At 43.9% G+C, this 24293-nt stretch overlaps 1 protein-coding gene across 1 annotated transcript in view; it reads right to left on the reverse strand.

Annotated features, from left to right (window-relative positions):
- Positions 1-213: 213 nt before the first annotated feature.
- The window catches only part of SLCO5A1 (solute carrier organic anion transporter family member 5A1), a 372433-nt gene continuing 348353 nt past the window's right edge, over positions 214-24293 (reverse strand). The window contains exon 9 of the mRNA XM_086965856.1: positions 214-3451. Within this exon, the coding sequence (XP_086821982.1) occupies positions 2994-3451 (458 nt within the window). The 3' untranslated portion in view covers positions 214-2993. The remainder of the gene's footprint in view (positions 3452-24293) is intronic.

Raw genomic sequence — 24293 nt, forward strand, 5'->3', positions numbered from 1 at the left:
AAACTGGATTCTACTTTCTGTAGTTGAACTAAGTACTGGCACATGTAACTTCTGGATTTTCTACACCAAGATTTCTTCATTTAAATAAAGTTGCACTATGGAGGGAGTAGAATAGAGACTTTAAAATCTATAACACGCTTTTTATCTTTATATAAAAATTCTATCTTATCCGTTTATACAAATTTACTAGTTGGTGTACACATAAACAGGGAGGGTCTAGCCCACAAGATCGGTGACACCAAATTTCTAACATAATCCCTTGTGAACATGGATTTTTTACACAGAAGACTTTGCGTGGTTGGGCCAGTCTTTGGTCAAGACTGTAGAATGTTACTTGTCATAAGAGGATTCTGAAATGCTTATCAGCACAGAGGAGGGTTTGGTATAAAATAACATATGTTTCTGGGGCTCTGCCAAACCTCTGGAATTTCTGAACAACAAAAAATAATGGAAATCATAATGGAGGAGTACGCGCAAGACGTTTCCAAAGGCATTCTACAATCAATTGAGGTAGCACACTGGATGAAAGCAAAACATACCAATTCAAAAAAATAATATTAAGCTAAAGATGTTTTTCAAATCCTGTTACATCAAAAAGAATAAACATTTCACATATTCGCAAATTTTTATTCTTGTTTGTTTTGCAGTATCATGGTTAAAATTATAGTACAGTCAATAATTATTTTTCTTGATGCTATCACTGGAGGAGTTAACTAATACTCTCTCATTTCTGTCCCTGATGTTTTAGAAAAGGAAATTCTGAAAGAGGCCATGCTGTTCTAAGGAGTATTATCCTCAAAATAATTGATCCTCTTTTCAGCTACACAACCTGAGGTTAATATATCGCTGTGTATACAATCGCGTACGTTCAGTAGATATCATGTGATCAGTGCAAGGCCTATTGAATACGAGAATAAGAGAATAAATTCTAATAATGTACTGTAAAATACATTGGGACTGTAACTGTCAATTTGTAAATAATCTACATCAAGATATCAAATCTATAGACTTTATGATACAACCCACAACTGGCAAAACTTGAAGCAAGTATTCCCGAACGGAAAGGTATAACAGACTTTGTGCATTTTTTTCAAGAATAAGGCATGACAGAAATGACTTTGGTTCCAATACTGTTATGAACAGTTATACAAACAACTGAACTAGTGTTCCCTCTAAAACCCAGCAATAGTTCAGACTTACTTATTGCTAATTAATACAGATTGGAATAAAATTGAGAACAAGAGCATTTCTTCAGCTCCCTCAGGACAATTACTTTTTTCCCATCATGCCTTACACACAAACCTGATTCTAAAAGGGTTGGTAAAAATTAATAAATTACAGAAAGTACAAGTTACGTTTATGCATGGGTGTAATATATGAATTTATTCCAGTTCACTCAGGTATCTGTGTGATATGTGTAATTTAGAAACTAACTAAGATAAATGCCTACATGTCTGGTATTTACCTGCACCCGTTTTTCAACCCTGCATTTTCAGAACTTTATTTTTTTCCTCGAACTTTGTTTTTTCTGAAAGATACAAAGCCTTCACCACAATTTCTGTAGGAAGTCCTTTTGGTTGGAAGTTGGATGGTAAGGGTGGCCAGTGCATTCTGAAATGTTAGCGAATTACACAAAATATATTAACTTATGGGTGTAAACTACATACCCACTGTGTTTTCTTGTCCACTCTGATACTGCCCTATCATGCTCACTTTTAAATCCCATTCCAAATTTAGGTGTGTAGTATTCATTCATGTGTGTGTATAATGAATTTCACTCACATAATACACATCACACTCTTATTTTAATTTTGACTGTTGTATGTAATATCTACTTGTAGTACAACCTTTTCCGGAGTGTTATGCCTTCTGCTATGAAAACCCTTTGTGAAATATAATACTACAGCCATCAATCACTTTGTACATGTTGCGTCTTTGACTTTGTGTTGTCAATACTCATGTCTCACACGTATTTATTTCTCCTGATTAAATCATAATAGTTTTGTGTTTCTATCTGTATCTAACTATACAAACAACATTTAAGTTTAGAAAACATTCCCTTAATTATTTTAACCTGTTTTTGACTGTGTGTGCATTATACATACCAGATTTAAAAAATTGCTATATTCCTATGATAACCATATATTTTGACTTGAGTGTTAATACTGCTTCTCTTCACTTTCAATTTTTCTTTTTTTCCATGCAGAGAGACAAACTATATATAAACACATTGTATGACTTTGGAGTAGGTATGCAATTTGAAATCACTATTAGTCTTTGAGTCGATGATAAGAACTGTCCCTGTATACAACTTTGCAATGGCTTTAACATCGTTTTAGCAATACTTTAGGAAAAGGTTAAGTAAACTTTCATGTGTCTAAACAGTACTTTAATCTAATGTATGAATAGGACCTTTGCTTGTCAGAAGGTTTATACTGTACCTTATTTCCCCTTTCTCTAGTCTATGCTATACATTTGATAAATATGGCCTTTTGCATTGGCAAGGTACAGTTACCGAGGCTCCACAGTGAAAGTTGCATAGTTTAGTCCTCCCCAATTGTGCTTGTGTAGCAGAACTCACCTTAACATTCACAACCTCGACAAATAGTGGGCAAAATTGTATGTTTAAATAGTACTTTCTTTCCTGAAACTAATTATACATACTTAGGCAATACAGTCACTACACTGCTCCACTTACAGAGTTCTTAACTTTGTTTTTATATTAACTTAAAACATGGAATTTTATGTACGGAGCTGAAGTAGTCACAAACATTTAAAAAACAGACCTCCTGTTTATGGAGGGGAAAAAGTATGACTAGTCATTTTGAGGTATCCAGCCCTCATGCCTGGTGTGGCTATTTGTAGTATGTTTTGTTGGCTCACATACGTTGTGTTAAGATTACAAAAGAAGGCACAGGTGTTCACAAGGCGCCGTTTTCAAGTTAGCCAACAAAACTGAATTCAGGTCGTTTGGGCAATAGGTTTGATATCAGTTATATCACAGCAGGAACATTAAGTATTACAGATTGAGGTGAAGAGTTTATTGCTTCTGAGAAGGGCCCAGGATACGTTTGTGCTAGGTAGTAAATTCCTCTTGCCAGATCACCATCTTCATTGTGTTCACCCCTAGTAGTGAATGTGGGGCAGGATCTGGTTCGTGCATAGCTCTGTGGTGCTCTGGCATTGCCAACCATTTCGCTTACTGTGCTTAAAGGTGATGCCCTCCATCTTCGCCTCTGCATCTGATCTTCTTTATGTTTAATTGAGTACCATGCCAGAAAAATAAAAATAAATCCAACGAATTTCAGACCAGCTGCCAACCCAAAGTAGACAAAGCGAAAAGAGGTCACATCATACTCCCAGCAAGAGCCTTGCACACCACAGTCCTGTTCCCAGAGCATGCAAGTAGTGTCAATCACAGCCCCAAAGTAAATTGGAGTTGGAATGTACGCTGTAAGAAAACATAATAAAATTACTTAGTATGTTAAATCTACAGTGCTACAATAAATATTAGCATTTTTCATGATTGTTCCATTGTCTTCCAAATGATCTAGGTATGACTGCATGCTCACATCAAAAAGTAAGAGTCCAGTTTTCTCTTTACTATAGAACCCACAAGCACCTTGAATTAACTCCTGACCAGGGACAAATAGATGTTTTTCAGATTGATGATTTAAGAATAATTGCAAAACCTTTGGCACCATAATAGAAGTGGGATGTTGCCTCCTACATCAACTAATTTATATTCAAGTCATATTCAATACATTTAGAAGCACCCATGCTGGTAGTGCACTAGGCAGCTGTCTACTATGTCTTAATCTGGTATTAGTCCTGTATGTCTGCTTTATCTATCCTTCAACCAGGTAAATCATCAAATAAACAAAAACAGAAGGCGGAGTTGCATGGGGATGCCCTTCAGGACAACAGAATCTGATAATTTAGTGTTTCAAGGTTCGTATAACGTTTTTATCATCTTCAATATATTGGCTCTGCTAGGTCTCACCACCTTGAGTCTTTTCAAAATCAGTATTTGTAGGTATTAGTAGGTTTTGAAACATACGGTGATTAACAATACACTTTGCCTGGCTCTCTATTTCCGATACTAGCCATATATTAATAACCATACAAGAGTTGCTTTATAAAGATGTCCTCAGATGTCCTCATAAATGCCTTTCAATTCAACAGTAATTGCAACTCTAATTACATCATCAAAAACAGAGTTAAGTCTGGTGGGGTATATCTTCTTTTTAATATACGTGTTAGCATTGGCAAAGCAGAAGGACATTTAGCGCACTACTTACAATGAGAATTGCAGTGATCTGCAGGTCATTTGCCTGATTCCTAGCAAACTTACTCAGTATTGTATTATTCGAAGTTTGAAAAATTAAGTACCATTAGTTGGGTAGAGGAAACACCTGGGGCCAGATGTAGGAGCCCTAATACCGGTCGGAAACGGCCGATTTCTGCCGTTTTCGACCGGTATTAGGGTTTTTAGATGTAGGGGGCTGAAAAATACAGAATCGGTATATTTACCGATTCTGTAAAATTACCGATTCGGTAAATATACCGATTCTGTAATTACAAATGTAGGTGGCACAGTTTACAGTGCCACAGGCCCTTAAGAGTCAGTATTTTACCACCCAATCCAATTGGGTGGTAAAATACTGAATTCAGGTGTGCATGCACATGTGCGCATGCACACCTATGCCATGTGACAGACAGACATGCCCTTAGGGCATGTCTGTGTGCCACATGGCACACATGCCTGTATTTGGGGTGCTAGAAGGCTTCAATGCCCATAGGAATCAATGGGCGTTACCGAATCGGTATTTACTGAATCAGTAAATACCGAATCATAACGATTCGGTATTTACCGATTCTGTAATACCTACATCCCCCCCTCTATTTTATCACTTCTTAAATACCGAATCGGTAAAATTCGGTATTTAAGAAGTGGTCAAATAAAATTACCTACATCTAAGCCCTAGTCCTTACAGTGCTTAGAAATGGTAGTGTGGTAGTAAGTGTGATACAAAAGCAAGGTGATATTACATACAGTTATTTTGCTAGAAGAAGTAATGGAGGTTTCATAAAGCATGCCTGATCTTGGCTGCAAGCATGTTTTGACTATGTTCATTATTTTACCACTGTCAGGTGAGACTTTGAAAAGAAACTTGTACGCCAAAATGGAACCTGTTATACTACTTCATACCAATAGAAACTATAATGCACTGATTCCCTGGTGGGAAGCGTTCCTTAACAAGTAATGATATAATCAGCCATGAACCAGGTAAATCCTGGAGGTGTAAGTTGGAGAGTATTGTGATGAGTTACACATGTAACAGAGCTGAGGGGGTTCATTGATACAGCAAAGTATATTTTCCTGTTATTTAGCATATTACCTATACTGAAGTAAATCCCTCTCACTATTTGATATCATCACCTTGAAATTGAATGCTCATTGCGAAGACTTTGAGTTTTACTTTAGCAGTCCTACACTACAAGATTGTGCCTACTAGAAACAGAACAATCAACACAACTTCTGCAATAGAGAGGCATATTTCAAAGGCAAAGAAAATCGACCATTTCCAAGACTACATTTACAAGCAGCCGAATATTCTTTTTTGACTGAACCCACATTTTTACAGATTGTTTTTGACTGGTCTTTTTACCCTGTGTGACACTGACATTCAGAGCCAAAAGGCATATGCTCTGCCTCCATTACATGTGGTTAAAATGGTTTGTGTGAGTAATTGGGGTGTGAGCATTGGTCAAGCAACAGCCATAATGCCTTGCAAAGTGAGCCACAAAAGGTTACTAAATTAACCCTTGCATAACCCTGGGTAGCTAGGCACAAAATGCAGTCAGGCTTAACTTAGAGGCAATGCATAAAGTATTTATGCAGCACACAAACAGTAAAACCGGGAAAACACAACACAAGAAAAATCACACACCAATTTTTTTAAAATAGAGGACATTTTGATAAATTATTTGACACCCAAATGACAAACATCCAATCAGTAGAACCAGTTATTAAATGTTTTAATGAAAATAGTGCAAAAAACACAAAGCGCCAATGGATCGGGACAAAGTCACAAGTTCAAGCCAACCACAATGGAGCACAGATCAGTTAAAGTTACCAGATATGTCCAGCTGAAACTTTACCCTCTGAAATCAGTGGCAAGTGTCACATTTGCGGTGGAGAGACCATGACGAGCAGGGAGAGCATCACGAGAGGCTGCGAGAGTAGCACAAAGAGCAGTCAAGGTGTCGCGGATGGGTGTGGTTGGAACTTTACATTGATGGTCCCTGTGAGTGGTCAATGCTTTAGCGCAAAAAGGTGGCTGCTGGAGCTTTGTGTTGAATTGCGGCTCAGTGGGTGAGATCTGGCGCAAATGGGCCGGTTGCGAAGAGCCCAAAAACTTCAATACAGCTCTCTGAAGCCACACCAAGGGTCTAGGACCTGAGGGACACCATTTGGGGGTCAGGGACTCACTTCAGCCGGTCCAGGTGTGGGTGCAGAATCTTGGGGTGCCTTTTATATCCCTGAGGCTCAGATCAAGAGGGCAGCAGACTAGTCCTTGGAGTCACTCTAGTAGCCCTGGGTTCAAGATGCAGTTGCATGTCCACTTCTCCTCTCTCAGGCAGAAGGACAGCGCTGCAGCAATTCAGCAAGACAGCTGTCCAGCAGGGCAGCCCTCCAGTAGAGTAGCACTCCTTTCAGCAAAACAGCAGCCCTTCTTCCTGGCAGACGGCACAGGACCAGAAGTGTATTGAAGAGTTGGTGTCTAAAGTCTCTTTTTATTCCCTGGTGCTCTACTTCTGGAAGGTGGGATAAGCTTTTAAACTGTGGCTTTAAAGTGTATGGAATTTCCCAACAAACTTGCCTTCAAAATGGCTGCTGGGATAACGTGGAGGTGTTAGGTCCTTTGTGTGAGGGCAGAGCACTTTGGAAATATTAGATCTTATGAATGGGTTGGACCTAACGCAGCTAGTCATAGGGGCTACCCATACGGCTGGGCATACGCTGGATGGAATCTTCTCAAACCATACACATCTGTAGGTCTTAGAGGTGCGACCAGTAGCATGGTCAGACCATGCGGCCATATTATTCAAGATTGCCTACCCAGACAGTCAGTTGCATGATAAGGTCGTAACAAAACCTAGACACATACGAGCATGGAACAGTATTGAAGGTAAAGATCTATCAGATCTTTTGGAGCCTAATCTGCCCTCCTTAGTTGGGAAGGTGGAAGATGCCACAACTAGATTTAATGCCTGGGTCACTGACGCATGTGATAAACTTGCTCCAAAAAAACCTTTTTATCCCAGAAGGACCCATCCCTCTGCCCCTTGGTACACTCCCAACCTAAAAACTCAGAAATGTATCTGTAAAAACTCTGAGCGGGAATGGAGGAAGGGGTACAAGGTTGAGGACAAAATTAAATATAAAGAAAGCATTCAGGTCTATAAGCAACTACTGTTCACGACCAAACAGGAATACTTTGCTAACCAAATCAAACTAGCTGAAAACTCAGCGAAAGAATTATTTAAAATTGTCTGTCAATTGGCAAATCCACAAATACCACAAGTGGTGGAGAGCCAGGAACTTTGCGATGAGATCGCCAGTTTCTTTCTGGATAAAGTGGAGGAAATGTTTTCAACTTTTAATAGAGCTATAGTAGCTCTCCATCTGAATCCTGCATTGATAAAAAGACTGTCTCCCAAACTCAGAACTCCTTGACAGAATTTCCTTTGCTAACTAATACAGATACTGTCAAACTTTTGCAAAACATGAAATCGGGATCTCCTTATGTCCCTTGCCCAATTAAAATAGCCAAACTGGCCCCACTAACCTTTTCTGCAGCTCTTACCCCTCTTTTCAATTCGATATTGGAAGCAGCCAGGATTCCTATTAGCTGGAAAACTGCCTCTTTGATCCCTCTTTTAAAAAAATCCAACCTTGATCCCAAAGATGTTCATAATTTTAGACCGATCTCCCGCCTCCCATTTCCGGATAAAATGCTGGAAAAATGGATTAATAGTCAACTGAGTAGATACCTTCAAGGCACTGAGGTACTTGATTTTACCCAATATGGTTTTCGGGGGGTCACAGCACAGAAACTGCCCTCTTAAAGTCCACTGATGAGATCAGGAAAACCTTGGACCAGGGTGGCAGAGCAGCAATGATCATGTTGGGCCTCTCCACTGCTTTGACCCAGTCCACCATGCTGTTCTGATGGACCGTTTGTCAACCTGCAGAGTACAGAACACCGCCTGGAAGGTTTTAAAGTCTTTTCTGTCCGATCGTCAGCAGCTAGTGGCCCTAGGTGATTTTTGCTCCCCTCCTTTCCAACTTCCATGTGGGGTGCCACAGGGGTCATCATTAAGCCCCACCTTATTCAACGTCTACGTGTCGTCTTTGGCTCCATTGATTAGATCTTTTGGTTTCCATCTTACCTCCTATGCAGACGATCCGCAGATAGTGGTATCACTCCTCCCAGGATCCGAAAGAACTTTAAGCCACAAGCTACATGACTGTATGGAGGCCGTCGGCTCCTGGATGTCCAGTAATTGCCTTAAATTAAATTCAAATGCAAAAACAACAATTGATGGACAGAATGCAGAACAACGTCACACATTCACCCCAGTACAGAGATCTGGGGCTATGAGGCACAGGGTCAGACTGATTTGCATATGGCCATGTCTGAACTGGGGTGGCAGAGTGGGCTAAAGAACGGTGATGGATTAAACCCAGATCAGTTGAATGGGGGTGAGTGCTCGTACTGTCAACGCTCCGTCCATCATTTCCTTTGGTTTTTCTTTGTTCGCCCTAAGTTGGCAGGGTATGCTCAGACTTGAGTCCCTTGCTCACTTTGCCACTGGATTCAAGCAAGCCGGGCTAAAGAAGGCTGAAATGCCAGAAACCGGTCTTCGGTAGCTTGTTTGCGGTCCAGGGAAGGCATGGCTTGGCAGTTCGGGCTGGACTGTTCCCATGAGGCACAGGGTCAGACTGATTTGCATATGGCCATGTCTGAACTGGGGTGGCAGAGTGGGCTAAAGAACGGTGATGGATTAAACCCAGATCAGTTGACTGGGGGTTACTGCTTGTATTGTCAACGCCTCGTCCATCATTTCCTTTGGTTTTTCTTTGTTCGCCCTAAGTTGGCAGGGTATGCTCAGAGGTGAGTCCCTTGCTCACTTTGCCACTGGATTCAAGCAAGCCGGGCTGAAGAAGGCTGAAATGCCAGAAACCGGTCCTCGGTAGCTTGTTTCCGGTCCAGGGAAGGCATGGCTTGGCAGTTCGGGCTGGACTGTTCCCATGAGGCACAGGGTCAGACTGATTTGCATATGGCCATGTCTGAACTGGGGTGGAAGAGTTGGCTAAAGAACGGTGATGGATTAAACCCAGATCAGTTGACTGGGGGTGAGTACTTGTACTGTCAACGCTCCGTCCATCATTTCCTTTGGTTTTTCTTTGTTCGCCCTAAGTTGGCAGGGTATGCTCAGACTTGAGTCCCTTGCTCATTTTGCCACTGGATTCAAGCAAGCCGGGCTAAAGAAGGCTGAAATGCCAGAAACCGGTCCTCTGTAGCTTGTTTCCGGTCCAGGGAAGGCATGGCTTGGCAGTTCGGGCTGGACTGTTCCCATGAGGCACAGGGTCAGACTGATTTGCATATGGCCATGTCTGAACTGGGGTGGCAGAGTGGGCTAAAGAACGGTGATGGATTAAACTCAGATCATTTGACTGGGGGTTACTGCTTGTATTGTCAACGCTCCGTCCATCATTTCCTTTGGTTTTTCTTTGTTCGCCCTAAGTTGGCAGGGTATGCTCAGACGTGAGTCTCTTGCTCACTTTGCCACTGGATTCAAGCAAGCCGGGCTGAAGAAGGCTGAAATGCCAGAAACCAGTCCTCAGTAGCTTGTTTCCGGTCCAGGGAAGGCATGGCTTGGCAGTTCGGGCTGGACTGTTCCCATGAGGCACAGGGTCAGACTGATTTGCATCTGGTCATGTCTTAACTGGGGTGGCAGAGTGGGCTAAAGAACGGTGATGGATTAAACCCAGATCAGTTGACTGGGGGTGAGTGCTTGTATTGTTAACGCTCCTTCCATCTTTCCTTTGGTTTTTCTTTGTTCGCCCTAAGTTGGCAGGGTATGCTCAGACGTGAGTCCCTTGCTCACTTTGCCACTGGATTCAAGCAAGCCGGGCGGAAGAAGGCTGAAATGCCAGAAACCGGTCCTCGGTAGCTTGTTTCCGGTCAAGGGAAGGCATGGCTTTGCAGTTCGGGCTGGACTGTTCCCATGACGCACTGGGTCAGACTGATTTGCATATGGCCATGTCTGAAATGGGGTGGCAGAGTGGGCTGAAGAACGGTGATGGATTAAACCCAGATCAGTTGACTGGGGGTGAGTGCTTGTATTGTCAATGCTCCGTCCATCATTTCCTTTGGTTTTTCTTTGTTTGCCCTAAGTTGGCAGGGTATGCTCAGACGTGAGTCCCCTGCTCACTTTGCCACTGGATTCAAACAAGCCGGGCTGAAGAAGGCTGAAATGCCAGAAACCGGTCCTCAGTAGCTTGTTTCCGGTCCAGGAAAGGCATGGCTTGGCAGTTTGGGCTGAACTGTTCCCATGAGGCACAGGGTCAGACTGATTTGCATATGGCCATGTCTGAACTGGGGTGGCAGAGTGGGCTAAAGAACGGTGATGGATTAAACCCAGATCAGTTGACTGAGAGTGAGTGCGTGTATTGTCAACGCTCTGTCCATCATTTACTTTGGTTTTTCTTAAATTAAATTCAGGCAAAACTGAAGTTATCCTATTTGGGAATGTGCTTAACCTGTGGACCCCCGAATGTTGGCCTGACTCCTTGGGGCCCCTTCCATCACCTTCTACGCAAGTGAAAAACCTGGGAGTATACCTAGATGATAAACTGGACATGAAAAGGCAAGTTAACGCCATTGTGTCATCTACTATGTTCACTCTCAGGACCACCAAGAAAATGCTACCTTTTTTGCCTGAGGAGAGTCGGCAGACGGTGGTCACGGCACTGATTATGTCGCAACTAGATTATTGCAACAGCCTCTATTTAAACATGCAAGAGAGTCTGCTGCATAGACTCCAGATGTTGCAGAACACCGCTGCTAGGCTGATATCTGGCATACCAAAGTTTTCTCTGATTTCTAAAGAAATCCGTAGACTTCACTGGCTGCCAGTAAGGCAACAAGTGTATTTTAAATCCCAATGTCTTGTTTTTAAATCACTTCATAATCAAGGACCATGCTACCTGCAGGATCAATTTCAATGGTACATACCTGCCAGGCTGCTACATTCATCGGCTCAAAAGTTAGTGAAAGTCCCACTGGTGAAAAAAGCCCCTTAGGGCGGGAAAAGCTTTGTGGTATGTGCCGCAAGGATTTGGAACCAGCTTCCCTTTTTCCTAAGGAACAGCACCGAATTTCTGCAGTTCAGGAGAATGCTTAAAACTTGGTTGTTCTAGTCTCCTCCTCAATCTCTCCCCTCTTCAGGACAGCAGGTAGCGCCAGGACACCCAAGGGTAACAGACGCGCTTAATAAAACAATTAACATAACGTAACATAACATAACTCTCAAATCAGTTGCTAGCAGGCTGTGCTCAGCTCCATCCCCCTCATTCAGCCTTCAGATGGCCCATCCCTGCACACCTTATCCATCTGTTGTATGACTGTCTGTGAAGAATTCACAAAGTCTACAGTTATCCCCAGTCATGTAACCCAAGACAGTCTACAGGCACAAAAGGGTAAAGGGCACAAAATCGACAACTTTCTAAAGGTGTCATTTGCAAAATTGTAATAAAAAACTACTTTACCATTAAGTCAGGTTTTTTTAATATAATTCCAAAGACACCAAATATGACACAGCTACCTACTTCCAATTGGATATTTCAGCATATTAACTGTGATAAGGAATCTAGAATGTTATCCTAGGGGAGGGGAAGACGTCACTGGAGTGAAAAACTAAATTTAGCAGTTTTTCACTACTAGGGCAAGTAAAACTTAAATGTATATTTCAAGCCTTTTAAGTACGCATCACCCTTCCATATGGACTACATAGAGCCTACCTTATGGATGACTTATATGTAATAAAAGGGGAGTTTAAGGCTTGGCAGGGAGTGTAAATGCATTGTCAACATGGCAATTTAGAACTGCATTCAAACTGCAGGGACAGGCCTGGGACATGTTTTAAGGTTTTACTTAAGTGGGTGGCACAATAAGTGCTACAGGCCCACTGGTAGCATTTAATTTACAGGCCCTAGTTATATGGTTTAACACTGTACAAGGGACTTATAAATAAATTAAATATGTCAATTGGGTGAAAGCCAATTAAAATATGTGTAGGGGAAAGAGCATAGGCACTTTAGCACTAGGTAGCAGTGGTAAGGTGGTACACGGAGTCTTAAGGCCAACAAAAAGAAATTTATCGAAAAAGTGGAGACCCTATAAGAGGGCCAGGCCCAGCAGTTTGCCTCTTTAACATGTAGTAAAATTGGTTACACCTAATTGGCTTACTTAACTTTCCAGTAAGGCCATGGAAAATGATGCAGGAAATGTGCCAATGGTGTGGAATTTAAGTGTCAAACGTGGGCTACAGTGTACCTGCAGCACCATGTCAGAGGAAAACTGCTCAGCTGTGTAGAAAATTATATTTTTTCACATTATCTAAGTATATCATTAGTGTACCTCTAGTCCACAGGACTGGGTGTTTAATGTATACAGGTAAGATATGCTGGATATTAAAAGAATATTATATCCCTACAGTGAACAGCTACAAAATTGAGTTTTCACTGTGGAGGTAAAGCTTTATCTTTCAATGGAGCGAGCCAGCTGGCAATAAAAAGCTATTTTTCAAATTTCAACCATGACAATACTAGAAACTAGGTTCAAAGTTCCTTTTTAGGTTTAACTTTTTATTTTATTTACTAATGCCAATAGTACTAAAATACAGCTTATGACAATTTCACAGTATGTAGTATACACCCATTTTGCTGCATTACTCCGTTCGCATTGGATCTGTTTTTACATGTGTCTGCCTTCTGCGTCATATAGTATTTGCGTTGTATGTGTCTTATATGAAACAAACGATGACCGGAGAGAGGAGTACAACAAAACCAGACTTCAAACAATTCCCCTGCCCCCTCTATCCGCCCCCACTGGTACTCTTCTTTCTGCTTATATTGTGTATCTAGCTTCCATGGCTTCTTTCTAATAAGGTTTCAATGGGTCTCTGAGGACTCTCGTATGTTTATTATCCAGAGGTGGTAGAGATACTTCGGACAGGTGATTTCGTGAAATTCCGTTGACAGCAAACCAATGAGCAGTTTCCCCACTTCTTTGAATGCTTCTTCAGAATTTGTGAGGGAGGCATGTGTGCGCTCCATCCCCAAAATATACCATAATCTGTGGAGCTAACCGAGGAATGTAGGTGTATTTTGTGTTCCCCAGTGTGTCAGAATATTCTGGAGCGCTGCCCCTAAAGCCAATCCCATCTGTTCCCCCTTGCGAGATTTCAATAGGAACATTAAGGTGTTAGGCATACCCGGTACGATAAATGTCGGGAGTCGTGGGATCTATGTCTTGACCATAGGTCAATCTCATTCAGTATCTCAGACCAGTAAGATGATAAAAGTGGGAAATCTCATAGCAAATGTAATAAGGTGGCCTCCTCCCCCCCACACCCACCCAACAGGTGCTGCTTCCGTCTGGATTCCCTTTATTAAGGTGTACGGGGGTTAGGTACCAATATGTGGCTATCTTAACCGCCACCTCCTTACTAGGTGTGTTTGGCCCTCTAGCATCTCCTTAGTTCCTTTGCCCAGCGTTTCTGGCTAGCGGTAGTGTGTGTGGGAGCCGATTGACGTATCATGTCATATAATTCGGAGAATAATTTCTTGCCATCCCTTTTGGTAATCAACCATTTCTCGTATCTCGTTCATTTTCGACTAACTTGAGGGTGAACCTCGGGATGAAGTAACCAGTGCCTTATCTGCGTGTAGCGGAAACATTCGGTCTCGGGTAATGCGTAGTCTTGTTGCATCTGCGTGAATGGTTTGATCCCTACCAGATCGAAAAAGTGTCCCGCCGCTTTGCAAGGTGTCTTGTGCCACTCTGCGATTGCCTTGCTATCTAGCCCTGGCGTCAACTCCCTGTTGTCTCTAATAGTGGTGTCATCGGAGAAGGGAATGTCATGAGTTTTGTTTTAATAGCTACTTTGCCCCATGCTTCCATCACTGACTTGACTTTGTTACAGGACTCTGCAGCCTATCCGCTTTCTTTAAATAGGGAACCTTCATAGGGCAAGCCCTGCTAGTGCTCTATCCTCGAACAACCAGCGCTTTTTGGATTCTTCTCTGCTCCATTCCACTAGATATCTCAGTTGGGCTGCCCTAAAATAGTCTAAAAGATTCGGAATGCCTAAGCCCTCCTCCTCTGGCTTCATGTATCCCAAATCTCTGCGCATTTGGGGGCGCGCTCCTGCCCAGACAAAATGGAGGCGGCGAGACTGGCAGTGTTTAAAATAAATAAATATAGTGTTTTGGGTAAGATTGTAATCTTGACTACCCCCACGCGGCCCATTAGGGACAGATGATGGTGTCTCCAACTATTCAGGTCCTTCCTGATCTGTCGGGAGAGTTTCATATAATTGAGCTTGGCCGTTTGTACTACCAATGGTGCCAGCTCGAGTTCCAAATATGGGATAGATTCCCCTAACTGGATCTCCAAGACTCCATGTCCCCTCGTTCCTGGGAGGATCTGATATTTTTCTACATTGACCTTAAATCCGGAGACCCGTCTAAAGGACTCCAGTTCCTGTAGAAAAGCTGCGAGTGATCTCCAGGGGGAGTGGAGGGGAGCTAATATGTCATCAGCATTAAGACTTATTACATGTTGCTCTCCCCCAAATGGCATACCCTTGATATCTGGGTTGTCTCTCACTTTTTGGGCTAGTGGTTCAATGCATAAGGCGCCTTGAGACCCTAACGGATGAGTAGCGCGCTTTACAAATTTTATGATTGATTGATTAAGGCGAACAGGAGGGGTGACAGCGGGCACCACTGCCTGGTGCCCCATTGGATAGCAAAGAGATCCAGTCGACCCTAATTGTGGCCATAGGATTATTATTACAGCCTGCAACCCAAGAACGTAAACGGCTCCCTATGCCAAAGTAGAGTAGAGTTCGTTCTAGGTATTCCCAGTCGACCCGGTCGAACACCTTCTCGGCATCAACCGTTAATAATAGAGCATCCATGATCGTGCGGTGAGCTTTATCTATTTAGTGCAGTATCCTCTTGATGTTGTCCCCGCTTTGCCGATTTTGGACAAATCCAGCTTGATCCGGTTCTATTATATCGGGCATTAGTGGGCCTAGTCTCTTTGCTAATATGCTTGTGAATAGCTTTAAATCCACATTAGGGAGGGGCATACTGTTTTGTCTTTTCCGGGTTTGGGTAGCACTACAATGGTTTCCGACAACATTCCAGGAGAGATCAAACCCAGTCCGTTGAATGAATTAAAGAGCCGCGTCAGCACCGGTGCTAAGTTGTGGCAAAAGGATTTGTAAAAACCTGCTGAGAAGCCATCCGGCCCGGTGATTTGAGGAGTTTAAGTAGTGATATCACCCCAATAACTTCCTCTGGCTTTATGGGGGAGTCTAGCAAATCTGCCTGATCTGTAGATATCGTGGATGTATGTGCCCCTACCAAATCAATGTCATAAGCTGCTCCGACCTAGCTTCCCCCTTACATAAATCAGCGTAGAAGTCCCTGAGTGTGTGAGCTATATCTTCGTCTACTACCAGATCCTCCCCCTTGCTATTCTTGATAGCCTGGATCTTGGACTGTTGGTTCCTGGCCCTGAGTTTATTTGCCAGCATTCGCCCTGTCTTGTCTCTCCCAATGTAGTGGGAGTACTTTAATCTCAGTGCTGCATATTCCGCTCTATCGAGATCCAGCCCTGCCAGTTGTGCCCGCGCTGCCTTCAGCTGTTTCCATACTCTTAGTGCCCCCGTCCGCCTGTGAACCCTTTCTAGTTCTAAAACGTGTGCCCCTAATTGATCCCTCTTATCCCTTTGTTCCCTATTCTCCGCTGCCGCAATGGCGATTAGCTCACCCCTCACCACAGCTTTCAGCGCCTCCCACAACGTGGCCACCGAGATGTCTGAAGTATTGTTTCCCTCTAGGTAGTCTTTAATACACTTGGTGATCTGCTTTGTTACTGTGTCTTTATGCTCCATACTTTCCCTTAACCTCCAGCACCCTGTGGCTTCCGCTGCAGTGGTAGCCATAAAGAGATCATGAGAGCATTGTGATTGGATAACGCTGCATTTATGATGTCGGCGTCCTCTACTAGCTTATTGAATTCCGATGTGCCTATTATGTAGTCCAATCGGGCATATGTGCCTTGGGCGTGGGAAAAGAATGAGTATTGTGAGGTTTGGGGGTGTTTTCCCCACCAGCAATCCATCAACCCCATGGACCGGAACCAACTGACCCCCTCTTGTGACAGTTGTCCAGTTTGCGTGTATTGGCTCCCCGATCTATCCTTGATTGCAACCATTACTATATTTAACTCTCCACCCACCACTTTCAAGGGTTCATGTGTATTCATGACCTCTGAAAAAGCTGTCTGTAAAAAGAGTTCCTGTCCCGAGTTAGGGGCGGATACTGAACCCACCACCCACGTGTCCCTCCCCATTTGTATCTTGTATGCTAGGAGCCTCCCTTTAATTTCTGCAATTTTGTCCCGCACCTCCCCCTGAAAACATTTAGTGATCAAAATTGCCACTCCGGCCTTTTCATCCGAAGAGGAAGAAAATAACTCTTGGGGGGAGGTACGCAGCCGGTGCAAATCTATTGAGACCAGGTGGGTTTCATGTAGAAGGCACACCTCTGCTGGAGTTATCCAAGTAGGAGAGAATGGCCTATCTCTTTATGGGGTTATTGAGGCCCTTCACATTGAGTGTGAGTACCTTCAATGTGCCATACGATATAATTTAGGAATGGGTATTTTGCTATCTAACCTTATTTCAAAGTTTCCATGTCGCCTCCCTTCCTCTCTTGCCCTGATGTATCAGAGCTCCTAAGAAATACCATTTGCCCCTGTAGCTCTTTCAGCATAAGTACCAGCCCCCAGCCCCCAGCCCCCCTCCTCCCTAACCCCAACTGGACCCCCTAACAAGACCCCATATTGTCCAGGACCCGCATGTCGAGTCTGCATACCCTTGGTGGTCCAAAGTGTCGGGTTCATGATGTGGCCAAAGAAGAAAAAAAAACGTAATGCCCCCTCCCCATCAGAAAGCCCCGATGCCCTGCCAGCGCTCTTTTCCCACTTATCTGTCTTTTGACCCTTCAGTTATATTCATGGGACGTCTTCTCCTTGGACAGCGAGTCCAGAACTGCTTGTCTCTCCTGTGCTATCGTAGTGGAGTCCGGTTTCACTGTTCGCTCAATCTTGCAACGACATCCGACCCGTTGCCATCGACCCAGGGATACCGTAGGAGCCCTTCTCTCTTCCTCCTCCTGGTGTGGGTATTCAATACCTTATATCCAACATGTTTCTTGCAAGGATCTACGTTGGTGCAGCTTTCCCTGCAGCTTGAAGATCAGCCTGAAACAATGTCCCCATGAAAAAGCAATTCCCTGCGGTCATAGATACATTGTCGCCGGCCGGAATTCCCTTCTTTTTTGTAAGGTCATGGTGGCAAGGTCTTGGTATAGGGCAACATAGTGTTCTTGGCACTTGAGTGGATGCTTATATCTGGCTTTTCGTAGAATCAATTATTTCAGCTGGAAATCCGGGAGTAAAGCTAGGATATCAGGAGGTGGTGCTGGTGCTCGTCTCTGTTTTCCCACCCTGTGTGACAGGTCTATCTTAATTTCGAAGTCCAGGGTGGCATACAGTATGCTCTAAAGAGCCCCTGTAGTTATTGGGCAATATCTGCACCTTCGTTTTTGGGAGGGACACCCTTGATGTGGATGTTGTTCCAGCGCGATATGTTCTCCAGGTCTTCGGTGTGCGCCTGGAGTTCCACTTGTTGTTCCCGTAGCCTAATCACTTCCTGCTGTAATTGTGCCACTTCCTCATGCCAAGCGTGGTCTTGTTCCTTGATGCTTCCCACTCATGCCCCCACTGCATCTATGTCCCTGTGAACCGCCTTAATTTCCGATGCTATTTCGCCCTTCAGTGACTGTAGATCCTCTCGCAATGTATTGAATATCATTTCCAAAAAAGTATGGGCTTCTGTGGACTCCGAATCCTGTCCCGATTGTGGTGCCGGTGTTGTACGCCCTCGCCACCGCTTGCTGTGGGTAGCTTGGTCAGCATATCTTTTAGGTTCCGGTCTTTTTTCCCTCGTACTGTAGACATGCTGGCTGTCCCTGCTAACTGGTTTCTTCTCTCACCTTACAGCTCCTGATGCGTGTTGCACAATGTCTGTGTGGCTGACTTGCCTCTTAGGTATTCAGAACCCTCCATTTTAGCTGCGTGGCTGGGCCCTATTTCGTTCTTAACAAGCTCACTCAGCCGATTGTCGTTCTCTTCTGCTTTGTGGGACCCAGATGGCCACTTTCCCCGTCCTCGTCACTAGCACCTCCTCAGGTCCCTGTGTAGTGTGGGACTTATAGGCGCTTTAGGGTGTCGCCTTCCAAAGTGTGCCTGCTCTCCCCGCAACTCTTGTCTGCCCCCGGAGGTGTACACACGCTTCGCGCACCTGTCCGTACTCTCAACTTGCGAGTTCCTAGCAAGGACTGCCCATCTGTTAGCATCATCATCATCACAAAAACTTTATTTCGGTTAACATAACCTCAAAAGTACAATCATAAAACATATCAATGCATTTAAAATGTGAAAATAAAAACAGGAAAGAATGTACATCATGTGGGTTCGTCATAGAAAAGTGCAAATGGATGGAGTTGGTTCATGGCAGTCTGTAGAACTCCAAACACGGGAAGTGCAAATATGCTAAATAAATTATCTAAAAACTTTTACATTTCAGAAATGCTAGTAAAAAGGATGACCTATACTCTAAAATTTCCTGCACCGGGGTCAAGGGCCAGCAACTCTAATACATTTTTCAAATTTCAGTGCAACCCAGTTTAAAATAACTCTCAGATTGTGTACTTAATGTCCTGCGCCCAATGGAAAATCATGGATGGGAGAGGGCCCAGTGTCTCTTCACTCACGCTTTCAAATATTTTCGACGCGTATGCCACATAGAATGTAGTAACCTTGCGACTGAGTATACTATCAGTATGCTGGTATCATACTTCAGTATCCTAAGAGCCTCGGCGCAACTTCTCGTACCTAGGTTCTAACAAATCTGGACCAACCAACGATTCCTTGCCATTTCATACGCAGGACTGGTAAATAAAACATGCAGGATAGTCTTAATACATTCACACATGGGACCATTTGCAGTTTGCACATCCCCCCATTTATAGGTAAAACATCTTAGAGGGATGGTCCCGTGTCTAAACTGGAGATAAAGCTTCTTAGCTGCTGCTGGTTTGATTTCATCTAAAATTGGCTCAAAGCTGTGCATGTCTTTGATTTTAAGGAAAACTGAAGTTAGTCGGCCAATTCAGGAGCAACTATGGAGTTGAGCTGATTTGTACTCTATGCTTTCATTATTTTCCTGGGAAGGCTGGGGCCGGAGGTATCTGGGTTATCCCACAGCTCGTCCAGTCTAAGACGAACCAGCCATTGTTTAATGTAGGCAAACCATGGGAGTCTTACAGCCCCTCTCAGGTGCATTATTTCCCTTACTTCCTCTATGATGAAAGTTCTTGGGTAGCCCAAAGTCTACGCCAGTAGAGCAGGGGTTTCAGAGCTATTATATCCGTGATTGCTATGATACCTAGATATAGACATAGAGGGATAAGTGGAGTGCTCTTAGGGAGATTTACTAACTGTCTCAGGAAGGTGTTCTCGACCTGGATGAGAATCTCATGGTTTACGTGCCCCCAAACCTCCGCACCATATAATGCCCCACCCTGTGCTTGAACTTTATAAATTGCAATGGCCGGACTCAATAATTTCTGGCTAGATTTGCAAAAGACCTTTTTGATGCCTCCTGCGGATTGTGTTAGTTTCAGGGCTGATTTCTTAACTTGGGCCCCCCATTCCATAGTTTCTGATATTGTTATCCCTAGATAATCAAAAGAAGTGACTCCTTCTAGGGGTTTCCCTGATAGTATGGGGTTTGATCTTGTACTTTTGGGGCAGTTAAAAGCCATGACTTTGGTTTTCTACAGATTTATTTCCAGACTCCTTTGTCTGCAGAAAAAATCTAACTTACAGAGAACCCTTTGGAACCCCATGGGGATTTGCACACCAGCAGGGTGTCGTCCGCAAACATCATTGCGGATATTGTCCAGGAGGCTAGTTTAGGGGCATCAAGCTCTTTTGCCACGCCCCTAAAGTTCCTTTTTAATGATTATTAGAAATACAGTTCAGTAAATTAAGGTAGATTTTACATCAGAAAGATGGCATTTATAAATCATGCTTTTTGTTGTCTGGAATCCTAGCAGTTGTAAACCAGTTGTGTTGGCTTTCATTAACTCTAGTGGCAGTAATTAGCATCCTGATTAAGTGTGAAGATGACCACTGCCAGGAAACAAAAGGTCAAATTTAAAAAAAGCAGAAAGACTTGAAAGTGGCAATCGCTGACACTTATCTGTTATGTTATGTTATGTTATGTTATAACAATTTATTATGCGCACAGCGACCCCAGCGAAGGAGCATCCCGGCGCAGAGACACGGAGCAACATAACACAACAAGGAGATGATGCTTCAGAAGGGGGGCTAAAACAAAAAGGTCTTGATGGCTCTACGGAAAGACAAGAGGTCCTCGAGCAGCCGGATTTCAACTGGAAGGGTGTTCCAGATTACCGCAGCTTTCACCCTGAAGGAGCGACCCCCCATCCTGCTGAGCCTAAATGTGGGGACAACAGCAAGGGCCAGACCTTGAGATCGGAGGTTGCGGGTGGGGACATAGAAGGAGATAAAGTTGGCCAAAATCTCAGGGCCTATGCCTCTTAGGATTTTGAAGGTCAAGCACAAGACCTTGAAAAGAATACGCTTCCTAACCGGAAGCCAGTGCAAGGAGCGGAGGACATTAGCCACCGGGCAAAACCTAGGCAAGCCAACAATGGCTCTCGCCGCAGCGGTTTGCACCCGCTGCAGACGGGTTAACTCAGCCTGGTTAGCCCCAGCCAGCAAAGAGCTTGCGTAGTCCAGACGGGAGATGATGGTTGCCTGGACTACAAGCTGTCTGGTAGGGGCATCGAAGAACTTAAGCACTGGCCTTAAACCTCTTAAGAGTCCGAAGCAACAGGCTGCAATTTTTTTGGTGTGCCCTATGAGTGTGAGACCGGCGTCTAACCAGACCCCTAGGTTCTTCACCTCCGACACAGGGGTCGGAGTGGGGCCCAGCTCCGAAGGCCACCACTGATCGCCCCAGAGCTCCACTCCCTTCCCGACAACCATGACCTCTGTTTTTGTGGCATTAAGCTGGAGACAGTTGCCTGTCAGCCAGCTGGCCACCGCCTTCAGTCCAGACTGAAACCTGGGGGCATCCTGTTCCGCATCCCCGCTGAGAGTAACCGCCAGCTGTGTGTCGTCGGCATATGAGACCAAGGTTAGGCCCCACTGCCTTGCGACATCAGCCAGCGGTCTCACGTAAAGGTTAAACAACGTGGGACTCAGCGAGGTCCCCAGCGGAACCCCCATGGCCAGAGGCTGGAACCTGGACTTGAAGGGAGGGATGGCAACACAGAAGGAACGGTTGTCTAGGAAGGAGCGGAACCATTGCAGCGCCTGGCCACCGATACTGATCTCCTCGAGCCGCTGAAGGAGGATGCTGTGCGATACAGTGTCGAAGGCGGTGCTGAGGTCTAACAAAATCAGCGCCGCCGTCTGACCAGCATCCAACCTCGCACGGAGATGTTCCACCATCACAAGAAGGGCAGTCTCCGTGCTGTGGCCAGCACGGAAGCCATTCTGTGTGGGATCGAGGGCATTGGACCGGGCTAGATGTTCAGACAGGGCCAGATTGACATGGGCTGTGATGTGATATCTAGGAAGTGACAGGAACAAATGGTATCACCAACTGACATGACATCACTGACATCTGTCTTTTGACAGCATGATGCCATAAGAATCTCAAGTAACAAAAGCCTTTAATCCAGAGTGTCCTCTCAGACATTCATCTCTGCCCACAACAGGAGGGAACACTGTCTCTAGATTAGGAAGAATGGTTGTCTTCTCGTTTCCATACGGCTGGAGCTGCCAAGGTTATTTGGCACTCCTAAAGTTTGGAAGTTTCACAGTCAACTGTGACAAGAAGTGCTGAAAAAATAGAGGCGCGTTTTTGAGGAAATTCTATATTGTTTCGGCTTTGGAAATCCACCAATCACTGGCTACTGCATTAAAAAAAGATGCTGAGACCACTTCTGGTCCTGGAAGAAAACATGAGAAGAATGAATCCTGCCTGATCTGGCGGTGAAGAAACCTAAGGTGTTTCCTGCTCTTCACTTGAACCCAGGGAATGGAAGTGTTTTACAAGGAACAGTTGGCTGGCATCATGTAACTGCACTATAAATCTAAAAGGTTGAAGAAGGGCTCTGTCCTATGTGGGGAATCTACAGCCCACTGGGAAGAGACTCCTCTAGAAACCTAAGCTGGAGTGAGACAAGAAACCTGTGGGAGAGACCAGAAGCAACTTACTTTTACAGCATCTAAAAAAAAGCTGCAACTGGAATTTTGCCATGTTTATTTTATCTTTGGAGAAGAGGGACAAGGTGCTGAGGCAACTCTAAGGAGAGTGGAACCTCGACGGACAAGACTTCTTGGTGTGCTCCAATTTGAGCTGTCTCATACAAAGAAAAGTGCTTTTGGAGGGAATTTCAATAAACTATTCTGGTCCTATGGAACCCTGGCTAGCTACAGCATTCAGACTTATCCTGTGGGAGGAACCTCGGCAGCTAGAAAACTCCGTTTTGATGCACTAAGAGGTTTTGCTACCAATACTGTATCTTTCAGCTGGAGCCCAAACTCCATGCATCTGACATGAAGGGGTCCACTCAAGCTGCAGTATCCTGCCTTGCCTAGCTAGAAGGCACTTTGTACTTCTTGGCACTTTTTGGCTGAAACTTCAAAAATCATGCAATGAAATGTTATTGTATTGTTTTTGTAACTTTAATGCCGTTTTGTACTGCTTGAACCTGACACATTTCTCTGAGAAAAAGCCTGTTACTTGTGCTGTAGCTACCAGGGGTTATGCAGAATTTTCTCACTGAACTGTGTTGTGAGACACTAAATAGGCGTTGGCCTTGTGGGGACTCATTGGTGCGGTACAGCTTAAGCCCTACGTCCCAGTGACTAGCGGGACCGATTTAGGGCAATTCACTGAGAAAAACAAAAAAAGATGGATGAAATAATGGAATTACTCCCAGCCCGCGGATTTCTATCATTTTTGTCTTCAATCTGGGACAGAAAGTGAATGGATCAAATAGTTCTCATTTGCATAAATGTAAGTAAATGCTAAAATGCAGGACACAAGAAAATTATTTTGTCCGAGTATTTTCTTACAGCACTTTGTAGAAGGCTTCAGTCTTGTGGCTGTTTGAAAAGCGACAGAAATACTCTACAACACTGGGGTCAAATAAAGACTCACCTGTATATTTACACCCATGCCGCTGCAAAATGTGCAGGTCTTTTCAACTTTCAATGTGGGGGGGTTCCTGGAAAGTTGTGTTAGGTTTTTTGTTTCATATTTAATATTAATTCATTATAGGCAGCTGCAGAGATGCTAAAGCTGTGAGACTGGTCAGGCAGTAATGCCATAACATTACTGACAAGTGAGTTTATGTATTGAAGAACATGTTACAGCAAAACAAGTTTCAGTTATAGAAACGCACCTCATTTAAACCAGTGTGAGCTGCTTGAGCTCTGTTTGCTATGGCCTTAATTTTATCTTTGACAGATTTCTTTGCATGTTCATAAGAAAGGACATGGGTCAACTGGTTCTGAGTTTCATTTGCGGTTTGAATTTTATCAAAAGGCAGTCAGAGGAATTCTGATATTGTGAGGAATACATAAATAGCATTGCGATACTGGTAGGTTCACAGGATTACAACACTACCCTGTAATTTCAATGCCATTTAATACAGTAGGAGTGATTGCACACAGGGGCTGGCATGCTTCTCCAAACTTTAGGAAGAAAAAAGTGAGGGTGCTTTGGTTGAGATCTGAATTCATATT

This window comes from Lissotriton vulgaris, chromosome 4_1 (genome assembly GCF_964263255.1).
Source record: "Lissotriton vulgaris chromosome 4_1, aLisVul1.2, whole genome shotgun sequence".
NCBI classification, from domain to species: Eukaryota; Metazoa; Chordata; class Amphibia; order Caudata; family Salamandridae; genus Lissotriton; species Lissotriton vulgaris.